At 38.3% G+C, this 12,139-nt stretch overlaps 1 protein-coding gene across 2 annotated transcripts in view; it reads left to right on the top strand.

Moving 5' to 3' along the window:
* Window positions 1-12,139, top strand: part of BEND2 (BEN domain containing 2) — a 268,497-nt gene that overhangs the window by 220,551 nt on the left and 35,807 nt on the right. For both annotated transcript variants that reach the window (XM_053707395.1, XM_053707394.1), the window contains exons 9-10: window positions 1,565-1,683; window positions 9,840-10,074. In XM_053707395.1, coding sequence (XP_053563370.1) covers window positions 1,565-1,683; window positions 9,840-10,074 — 354 coding nt within the window. The remainder of the gene's footprint in view (window positions 1-1,564; window positions 1,684-9,839; window positions 10,075-12,139) is intronic.

Raw genomic sequence — 12,139 nt, 5'->3', positions numbered from 1 at the left:
TGACCCCGAGACATCGGGAATGCGGGGTAGGGGTAATGATGGAGTTGTCGACAGTTATAGAGATATTGGGGGTGGAGATTTTGGAAGAAGGGGGGGGGAATGAGGAGCTCAGTTTTGGAGAGATTTAGCTTGAGGTAGTGGGAGGACATCCAGGAAGAGATGTGAGAAAGTCAGTTAGTGACACGGGTTAGCAAGGAAGGAGATAGGTCTGGTGCAGAGAAGTAGATTTGGGTGTCATCGGCATACAAATGATACTGGAAACCGTGGGACTTGATTAGGGAACCTAGTGATGACATATAGATTGAGAAGAGAAGGGGACCGAGGACAGAGCCTTGCGGTACTCCGACAGAAAGTGGTGACGGGGCAGAGGAGGCCCCAGAGAAGGCTACACTGAAGATACGGTTTGATAGGTAGGAAGAGAGCCACGAAAGGGCTGTGTCACAGATGCCGAAGGATTGGAGGGTTTGGAGCAAAAGAGAGAGGGTGGTCAACAGTGTCAAAGAAACATGTGTATATATATGTATATATATATATATATATGTATGTGTGTGTGTGTGTATATATATATATATATATATATATATATATATATATATATATATATAAAAAATTGTATGTATATCTTCAAGAACATTTTTTGTTTTAAATGGCAAACCAAGAGAGATGCAATATATTATTTTATTGCATGATATCAAAAATGTCCCCAACAAGCTACATAGTTTGTATGTAGTTTGTACGTATTGAAGAATGTAAGCAGCTTTTAGTACACATAGTACATACATAGTACATACAAATGCTGTAGTCACATTTTTAACTGTTGTTGTACAAAACAAATAACATTATACATTTGTTAATCATATCAATTAAGTGTCAAAAAGGAGGGAGTCATTTCAGTTGAATGCTATTGGAACCAACTTCTGGCACACTTTTGTGAGAAAAAGATGTGATCATAGAAGAAAAAAATCCTGGTTCAACAATTTGCATAAATATTACAAATTTCAGGTGCATACACTAATAAAATAATGTATATTGTTTATTAAAAACAGTTAAAAATAGTACATGATCGAATGCAGATAACTGAAATTGGTATATTGAAAATAAATAATACTGAATCCCAACCAAATCACATAATCAACACTCTTTGTGACCATCAGCAAATTAATTGTGCATCAGGTCTGTATTAAAAACAAAGCTCTTTGTTCTGTATAAATTATACAGCAATGGATTCTTAAGAAAACAAACAAAAAAGACGTATAAATTAATTTTTGTAACATACATGAGACAACCAATATCACTTCTGTGCCCTTTGCCTGTATTGGTTCTAGATTAACTTTGAGCATCTTGGTTTTTGGGGATAAAAATGGAACGTTGTTTTCTGTTCCAGAAACGAGACAGCTGGTCACAGGGGAGGGCCTCAAGGGCTGCATAAAGCCCCCGGACCACCAGTTGCCCACTTCTGCTCTAGACTGTGACGTCTTTGGATCAGGGCTTATAATGTGTACATTCTGAGAAACCCCATTTGTAAGCATTCTATTTGATCATTAAAACATTATTATTTATCCAGAATTCCTAGAATCTGCATTCCCAGCCTTTGATCTTGGTGAATATGGCAAGGACTGGAAGACCTGTGTCACTTATGTTAATACTATGATTCGCTGTTTACGATGTGAAGCCAGAAATCAGGTATGTAAATAGGTACTGTTCCATTTTTTGTTGTTGTTATAATTAAAAAGTAGATTGTTTTATTTGCCACTTCTAGTGAACGAAATAACGCAGTTGCACGTGTATATAACAAACTTGCTTAGCACTTCAGTTACTAGCAGTGAACAAGAAATTAAAATATAACAAACCTCTTGCTTTTAGAGTAGATAGAGAAGCAAAGACACACAATGATTTAAAAATCTATACTTCATCAGGTAGTGAGAGTCTACAAGGCCGTGTGGGAATATTCCCCTCCTGACCACTAGGATGATACCAAAGACACCCCAAAGCTTTAAATCCCTTTTACTTTCCATGTAACTCAGTTATTTATTTTGCTTCTTTGATGAAGAGTGATGCAACATTGCAAATCTACTCAACGTTTGAAAGGGGATCCGCTAATTCTGAGGCCTGATTCCTCCTCGCGTTAACCTTACATTTAGAAACAGACATTGAGTTATCAGCCAGCAACACAAAAAAGAATAGTGGCAGGAGACTGTATAAAAGGCTCAAACATAGCTTTTATTATATTACAACTAAAATGCAGTAAAAAAATACACATGGCGTAGACCCTGTGTGGCTGAAGTCTTACGCATTTCGGCTGCTCGCCTTAATCATAGACCATGCAGCCCCAGGGTACACCATCATTATATATACATATCCGGCCATGTGTACAAAAATGTAACCCTCTGTTGCCTGTTAAAGAACACATAGTATTTCTAATGTGAAACTACACCATCAGGATTGTACACGCATGGCCAACCACAGGTCCGCCACCAGGACAGCGATCGCTAAAGGGACATCAAAACAACCAGTGGCTCGCCACTTTCTACAATTGAAACATAATGTGGCAGACTTAAAATACACCATTGTTGATCATGTTCCTCCCTTAAGCAGAGGGGGTGATCGTAACAGGATATTATTACAAAAGGAAGCACGATGGCCATATAATCTGGAAACATTAATTTCCGAAAGATCTAAATACACATTTGGAATGGCAAGCCTTCCTATAGTGACTCTTTTTTGGAAAAAAAATTGTTCTGGGTAATGTCTTTCTTGAGCGAGTTTGGAGAGTTTTTGATTTCTTGAGAAATTTTTGCTTTTTCTATTTTTTTCCTCCATTTTTTTTCTTTTTTTCTATTTTTTATTGTTTTTTTTTTTTAGCTTTTTTGGAGCTAGGAGTCTTCTAAATAGAGATTATTATTTTTTATTCTTTATATATGTTTTTTGAAAAAAGTCCTACTGTTGCTTAGATCTTCTGATGATCCTGCATTAGTTATTTTGCCCAGTTTATAGCATAGAGTTTTTTCCAAACACACGTTTCATTTGTTGGATGTTGCCCTTTAAATGAGTCTACGAGAGACACGATTCCATTGCCTGCTAGTTGGCCGTATATATATTTGAATATAACATTGTGTTGCCTTATAATTAGATTCCATACCCTACCCCTGTAACGTCCATTTGATTATTACGGGATTTAGTAGGCCTTGTGTATCTCGTTGTCATGACAACAATAGTATACTGTGGGGTAGCTGTATTAAGTGGCCATTATACTGTTTAGTTTTCTAGTCTGTAACCTTTGCATAATGTTTATTGGTATTATTCAATACAGCACTCGTAGTATAGAATTTCTTTGCTGTAGTAGTATGCCCCGTTCATTACTATATGTTTAAACCGTTTCTATGGTAACCAAGTATAACATTGAAATTTAGAACGGAATGCCATTAGTCATTTGCCTTTGCTTATTATACTAATTTTCAGCTATATTATGCACTACAATTGATTCCATATACTTATGTCTATGTTAATGCAAGTGTAATGCAACTTTATTTTAGTCGGCTACTTACACGTTGCCCGGGGCGGTCACGTCATGATGGGGGCGGACTAACCCGGGAGAGCGTGTTTTCAGCGTTCAGTGCTATGTATTTATGGTGGAGGGTAAGTTTGCTTTTTTACACTTATTAGTCTAAGGATGGACAATGTGTCCGAAAACGTCTACACAGTAAAGTGTGCTTTATATCTACAAGTCCCGTGGAGTGCTCTTTTTGTATGTGTGTATAAATGTATTTGTATGTGTATATATGTAGTTACAGACATATATAAAAATATAACTACATGTATATGTATACATATATATATATATATATATATATATATATATATATATATTGGAGCCCTTTGCAGTCAAGTAGCTGAAAACATGTAAAAGCATATTTATGCAATATTCATATTTAATAAAGTGTGACTATGTATTTAATGTAAATATTTCACATTAAAATGTTCTTCACATAAGGGAATATTTTGTAAGTATTTATAAATAGAAAATCCTATATACCGTATTGTCCCGAGTATAGGCCGCACTTTTTTCCCCTAATGTAAGTCTTTAAACTAGGGGTGCGGCCTACATTCGGGATGTTACTCTCTGCTGCTCTCATACAGGGAGAATTGTGCCCCTACGAACAATGTGCCACTGAAAATGCTAATTACTGGTATTCCTCCCCCTCTGGCATTCCGCAGAGTGCCTGGCTTTAACTGTATTTTCCCTACAAACACCAGACAGGCAGGTGAGGGTATACGGTAAAAACGGTAAGCGCTGTTTATTTATTTAAAACTACAATGCCTATGATTCATTTGGCCAATGAAGGAGCCAGTGTTATAAGTGCGCGTGCGCCCGGGTCCGCATGCGCTTTAAAATCTAATCTGACAGAACCTGACAGGAGAGACACAGAGCCACCACGCCAGCACACCACTGCTTAATAGGGTGAGTAGTGGCACTATGTGAAGGAAGGAACCTAAGTGGGTTAAGAGGAGGAAGCCTGTTAGAGTTATGAGGGGGCTAAGAGGTTAAGGAAGCGTCTGCATTTGAGAGGGGGGAGGATGAGAGGGGCTGTGCATGAGCATAAGATTAGAGCTGTGTGAAGGAGGAGGCTGAGAGTGTAAGGATATACTTTTTGGGAGGGAGAGAGGTGTATGAGGGAGAGGGGCTGAAAGGGTCAGGGGTGCAGTTAAAAATTAAATTTCTTTAAAATGGCACCAAACTTTAGGGGTGCGGCCTATAATCAGGAGCGGCCTATACTCGGGACAATACGGTATATCTGTATATTTCTATACCTATATATATATATATATATATATATATATATATATATATAATTATCCTATATAATAAAAGGCCAGGTATGTTTGTCAGAGGCAGTCATGCGCACTACAGACTGTGCGAGGACAAACATACCTAGCCTTGAGCAGCAGAGAAAGTGTTTTTCAGAAGCTGCCATGGAGGGGGCGTGACCGGACATGCCGTAATGGTGCGTGACCGGGTGTGTCATAATTGGGGCGTGGCTGAGGGGGCATGTCATGATTGGGGCGTAGTCGACAGGTGTGACAAGTGGGCGTGGCCGGGCAGGGTAGAAAGCAACAGAGGGGACTGTGGAGAGAGCAAAACAGAGGGGAGAAAGCAATAGAGAGGAGGGGGTGAGAGCAAAACAGAGGGGAGAAAGCAAAAGAGATTTGGGGGTGAGAGAGAGCAAAAGAGAAGAGGGGGAGAGAGAGAGCAAAAGAGGGGGGAAAGAGAGAGAGAGCAAAAGAGAGGGGGGGAGAGACAGCAAAAGAGAGGGGAAGAGCTAGAGAGAAAAAAAAAGGGGGGAGAGAGAGAGAGCAAAAGCGAGGGGGATAGAGATCAAAAGAGAGGAGGGAGAGAGAGCAAAAAAGAGGGGGATAGAGAGAGCAAAAGAGAGGGGTGAGAGAACAAAAGAGGGGTGAGAGAGCAAAAGAGAGGTGGGAGAGAGAGAGCAAAAGAGGGGAGAGAGAGCAAAAGAGGGGGGAGAGAGAGAGCAAAAGAGGGAAGAGAGAGCAAAATATTAATATGTATTTATGAATAAATAAAACATATTTTTTCACTGTGAAGAAGATTTGAATGTGAAATATTCATATTTAATGTCAGGTTAGCGCACTTGAGAAAACGTGATCAGGTTTGCGCGAAAGTAAGGAGGTTAATTTTTCCTCCCCACTTTTCACGCTCCATTAAAGTCTATGGGGGAATATGTATACGCGGTCATGATATTCGGAGTTCAGCTTTTTGTGCCAGGTTAGCGCTCATACGAAAACTTTTTAAACCTTGGTTCTAAGGTATATGCAGCTATTTCCACTTCGGCCATGCGTACCACTATTCCTCTGGAAGACAGTTCCTCTCTTAAGGATGATTTAGGCGATCCTTTCAGCTTGCATGCTTTATGTTTAGACACACAGTCAGTGTAACCTGTGTCACATCTGCCACTGCTGTTTGGTATGATAATGTCTCAGAACTTGTTTCTGGGGAAACCACACTGGATGAGATTCAGAATCGTACTAATCCACTAAGAACAGCAAATTCCATTATTTGAGATTCAGCAGTGGAAATTATTCACTTTAATGCCATGTTGCATCAGGTGTTTTAGCTAGGAAAGCTTTGTGGCTTTCTCTCCCCTTCCAGGGTAAATCTCTGTTTGGGCCTAGACTGGTTGCTATTTTTACAGTCACTGGGGGTAAGAGAGCTTTTATGTTCCAGGAAAAAAAAATCTAAGGGTAAACTAAGAAGGGTTTTTTCGTATCTTTCAGCAACCTAAGGCTTAGAACGATTTCCCCCTCTTCCCAGATTTCTGGCTACTCCAAATCCTCTGGAAGTCTAACTCTTCTTGGTCTAAAAACAAACAGTCTAATAAATCTACCCCAGCTCCCATGACTGTATGAAGATGCGGCCCCCATACCAGATCAATATCTGGTGAGGGGGCTGATCGAGTCTCTTTTAGGAGGCTTGGGAGAGATTTGTTCAGGATCCCTGGGTATTGCAAATAATTTTTCAGGGGTATTGAATACACTTTTGGTCTCTAGTGCCTTGAGATCCTTTATAGGCCCAAGCCTTCTTGGTTTGTGTGAGAGATCTGGAATTAATGTCAGGGGTTCTATTAAAATCTCTTTATATTATTTTTTTTGCACTTCTTTGCCCCACTTTATATTTCTTGTTTTTATTTTCTTATCCATTTGGCTATATGTATGACATAGGATCATGGAAAGTGGGAGTGATTTAAAGCTCCAGTTTGTTGTGGTGTCTTTTGCCTCCTGCTAGTGGTCAGGAGGGGAATATTCCCACACTTAATGACCCATGGACTCTCACCATCATGAAAGAACTGAATTTAGAAATATAATTTTGTATGTAGAATAAAATAGTTGCATGCATGTACAGCATAAAACAATTGACTTGTGTAAAAAAGCAATCCACAGCTTGTATACGTGGAACAAAAAAAATCTTATTAGTCTACACCCTAAAAGTTGTAAATTCTGTCATAATTATCATCTTGAAAAAGTGTATTAAGGACACGGATAATACAGCCCTTATCAGTTCACATCTAGACAGTATATAGCTGCTGGATGTTTACAATATCTGTGATCCTGAATTTGTATAATGGTATATCTATAACTGTCAACATAAAGAAACAGTTGATTGAAACATAATGGCACAAATCGTAGTCAGGGCCGGTGCAAGGATTTTTGTCTACACAGGCGAAGGTGCATTTTGACGCCCCCCCCCATCCCAAATCCATCTGTTTACAGAAAATTACATACATCCGTTTACGGAAAATTCATATTTTTATTTCACGATCCCAGTCTTATAGTATTTGCACAAAATAACAATTACCTTATATAGGTATTAAGCTATAATTGAAAAAAAAAAAACGCTTAAATTGTGAAAATACATGCAGATTTATTGTTTCTCTCAAGTATTAAATTAAATGGACAGTCAAGTCTAAAAAAAACTTTCATGATTTAAATAGGTCATGTCATTTTAAACAACTTCCCAATTTACTTTTATCACCAATTTTGCTTTTTTATCTTGGTATTCTTTGTTGAAAGCTAAAACTAGGAGGTTCATATGCTAATTTATTAGACCTTGAAGACTGCCTCTAATCTGAATGCATTTTGACCACTAGAGGGCATTAGTCCATGTGTTTCATATAGATAACATTGAGCTCATGCACATGAAGAGACCTAGGAGTGAGCACTGATTGGGTAAAATGCAAGTCTGTGAAAAAACTGAAATAAGAGGGCAGTCAGCAGAAGCTTAGATTCAAGGTAATTACAGAGGTAAAATGTGTATTAATATAACAGTGTTGGTTATGCAAAACTGGGGAATGGGTAATAAAGGGATTATCTTTCTTTTTAAACAACAACAATTCTGGTGTTGACTGTCCCTTTAAGGACGTTATTTTTTTAATTTATTTCTCATTTAAAATATATGTATGTGAGTGTGTAGCATTGCCTTGATATTATTGATAAATGTCAGCAGCTTATATAATTTAAATAATAAAATATCTGTCTGTGAGTGTGTAGCATTAACTTTTGATATTATTGGTAAAATGGCAGAAGCTTATATAAATAATAAAATCTGTCTGTGAGTGTGTAGCATTAGCTTTGATATTATTGTTAAAATGGCAGGAGCTTATATAAATAATAAAATATCTGTCTGTGAGTGTGTAGCATTGTTTTGATATTATTGGTAAATGGCAGCATATTATATAAATAATAAAATATCTGTTTGTGAGTGTGTTGCATTAGCTTTGATATTATTGGTAAATCGCAGGAGCTTATATTATATAAGCTCCTGCCATTTACCAATAATATCAAAGCTAATGCTACACACTCCTCACAGACAGATATTTTATTATTTATATAAGCTCCTGCCATTTTACCAATAATATCAAAGCTAATGCTACACACTCATAGACAGATTTTATTATTTATATAAGCTTCTGCCATTTTACCAATAATATCAAACGTTAATGCTACACACTCACAGACAGATATTTTATTATTTAAATTATATAAGCTGCTGACATTTATCAATAATATCAAGGCAATGCTACACACTCACATACATATATTTTAAATGAGAGCATTAGCTTTGATATTGGATTGGTAAATCAATGGCAGGAGCTTATATAAATAATAAAATATATATTATGCGCCAATGGACGGTCGCCAGTCTACCTCTCTCAGTCACTGTCTTTTCAGTACCGGTCTCTTTGGCCATCTGGGGGGGGGGGGTGTCCGCCTGCACCTTGCGTAGCTCTCTCAAGAGTCTCTCAGCCAATTTCAAAATCCTAGTGGTCCGTAGAGTGTGTGACACACAGGAGTCACTTGGCACCAGCAGCATGATCCACGTGTTTGTTTCCCTGAGTTCCCACTTCCCTCTCACAGCTCCAGTCTACTGCCTGAGCCGCCCGCTTCCAGGCTCCAGCCTCTCACGTCACTGACTGACAGACTCAGACTGTGCACGTGACGGTGAGTGACAGTCTAAGTCTCTCAGTCAGATAGGAGATAGGCAGCCGTTACATTAGTCAGTGGAGTGCCTATGCGCAGCAGCCAGCAGGATGAAGCAGTGTAACGCTCTTACGCCGTAAAGGCAAGTAACTCGAGCTCTGTCTCTCTGAACAGCCCGGCTGCCAGTCTGTGCCCACACACGCCCAACACCCTCCAAATGAATCCTGACCCCTGCCCTGCCAGTGCAACTTGTGAAAGTGCCAAAATCATTTGCCCATCACCAGCATCCATTATGCATAAATGCTGAGAAAAACAAATCAAGCTAATTTGTCTATGCCGGCAGGCAGATCTGGCACCCCCCTGTCGAGGGCGCAATAAGGCGGCTGCCTAGTCTAGACTGCTTTACACTGGTGCCGGCCCTGATGGTAGTGCTTGAGGGGTGAACTGAAAGCCTTTGTTTCTGCTCATGTTCAATTTTTTTAAAACTTAAAAAAGAAGCACAATTTATAACTATTTATGGAAAACAGCTGCAGCCAGCAGGTCTCTATTTGCAAGGTTTCTGACAGGATATATTACAGATATGTAATCTACCACTCATGGGTCACACATGATAAACCTCAGTTTTATGATGTTATATTAGAACAACATTTTTACTAAGGTTCTTTTATTCATGTGCTCCAGAGCTTATTGTATCATAATGGAAAAGGTGATCTATTTTTTGGTATTGTTGAAAGCAGGTGTAGAATATAGTGTTGTGTGTCTATGTACTTGTAGCCTAATGTAAAAATAATATTTATAATGGATAGTCCAACTGATTATCAAGAAACATATATATTTTTCTTTTGAAGGCCAAAAATTTTGCTAAGCAGGCAGCTACTCAGGATCCAGAAGACTCTATTTGTGTGGATTCTGATGCCAATGAGGAGGATGAGGAGGATGTATTACCCGTGGAAACATCTCCAGTAACACAGAACACTGCCAGCTCAACAACTGCTAAGCTACTGAACTCACAGAAGGATAATAAAGAAACAGAACCACCATTAGCAAAAACACCAGAAAAACAGTCACAGTCAGACCCTATGGGTAATTTGTTTTTTTCTCTTGTTATTTTTCTTAAGGTCCGAAATAGCACATTGTATATGGTTATGTTTTTGTGCTAGGTGTAGTCCAAATATGAGAGATATCCAAACACACCTTATAGTTTTATTAAATCCATTGTAGGGAGTTGCAGCTCAGATGTAATATCTGATATTTGGACTAGACACAGAATTTACCTTCAGCTTTTTTACAAAAAGCTTTAAAATTATTTAAAAAAACAGCATTCACATAAAAAGCTCCATTCTAGACATTTATGAACAGTTATATTCTATATTACTGATGTTTTTGGTTTAATACGACTCATATCAGTTCTGACCCACAGAAGCAGCTCAGGAGTGTGCACGTTCCTTTAGTACTCTATGGCAGCAGCGTTTTGCAACATTGTATAACAAAGCTACAAATAATGTTGCAAAACAATGCGGTCATAGAGTACTAAAGACACGTGCACACTCCTGAGCTCTTATGAGCCTACCTAGTTTTGCTCTTTAATAAAATATACAAAGAGAACAAAGCAAATGTGATGATAAAAGTAAATTGGAAAGTTGTTTTAAAATTGCATGCTCTACCAGAATCATAAAAGTTTAATTTTCACTTTACTGTCACTTTAACAAGGCTATTACTTAAAGGGACAGTCAAGTAAAAATTAAACTTTCATGATTCAGATAGGACATACAATTTTAAAAAACGTTCCATTTTAATTTTATTATATTTACTTTATTCTCTTGGTATTCTTTGTTGAAAGCCTAGGTAGGCTCAAACTAATTTCTAACCCGTTGAAAGTCGCTTCTTATCTCCGTGCATTTTGTCCATTGTTTAGATGATATTGTGTTCGCTCTTTAGGATTTATTTATGTGTCAGCACTGATTGGCTAAAATGCAAGTCTGTCAAAAGCACTGAGATAAGGGGGCAGTTTGCAGAGGCTTAGATACAAGGTAATCACAGAGGTAAAAAGTATATTAATATAACTGTGTTGGTTATGCAAAACTGGGGATGCCCATAAGCTCTCACTAACCATGACTAGTCTGCATAAACGCAGTGATCTGCTTTCACCAAAATAACAGCACTGTATTGTTTTGCACATGGATGTCTCACTTTTTTGCACATGTTGCATATTATTTTTTTTACACCAATAAGTGCATTGGCTTCAGGTGCACAGGGCCATGACCTCTTCTTTGCAGCTGTTTTTTCCCTCCTCTAGTGAATACCATATTCTCTTTGGTCGGCTATCTAAATATACAGGCAGTGCAGAATTATTAGGCAAGTTGTATTTTTGAGGATTAATTTTATTATTGAACAACAACCATGTTCTCAATGAACCCAAAAAACTCATTAATATCAAAGCTGAATAGTTTTGGAAGTAGTTTTTAGTTTGTTTTTAGTTATAGCTATTTTAGGGGGATATCTGTGTGTGCAGGTGACTATTACTGTGCATAATTATTAGGCAACTTAACAAAAAACAAATATATACCCATTTCAATTATTTATTTTTACCAGTGAAACCAATATAACATCTCAACATTCAGAAATATACATTTCTGACATTCAAAAACAAAACAAAAACAAATCAGTGACCAATATAGCCACCTTTCTTTGCAAGGACACTCAAAAGCCTGCCATCCATGGATTCTGTCAGTGTTTTGATCTGTTCACTATCAACATTGCGTGCAGCAGCAACCACAGTCTCCCAGACACTGTTCAGAGAGGTGTACTGTTTTCCCTCCTTGTAAATCTCACATTTGATGATGGACCACAGGTTCTCAATGGGGTTCAGATCAGGTGACCAAGGAGGACATGTCATTAGATTTTCTTCTTTTATACCCTTTCTTGCCAGCCACACTGTGGAGTACTTGGACGCGTGTGATGGAGCATTGTCCTGCATGAAAATCATGTTTTTCTTGAAGGATGCAGACTTCTTCCTGTACCACTGCTTGAAGAAGGTGTCTTCCAGAAACTGGCAGTAGGACTGGGAGTTGAGCTTGACTCCATCCTCAACCCGAAAAGGCCCCACAAGCTCATCTTTGATGATACCAGCCCAAACCAGTACTCCACC

The sequence above is a fragment of the Bombina bombina genome, chromosome 3 (genome assembly GCF_027579735.1).
Source record: "Bombina bombina isolate aBomBom1 chromosome 3, aBomBom1.pri, whole genome shotgun sequence".
Lineage (NCBI taxonomy): Eukaryota > Metazoa > Chordata > Amphibia > Anura > Bombinatoridae > Bombina > Bombina bombina.
The sequence above is the reverse complement of the archived record's forward strand: the minus strand, read 5'-3'. Positions and strand labels throughout refer to the sequence as shown.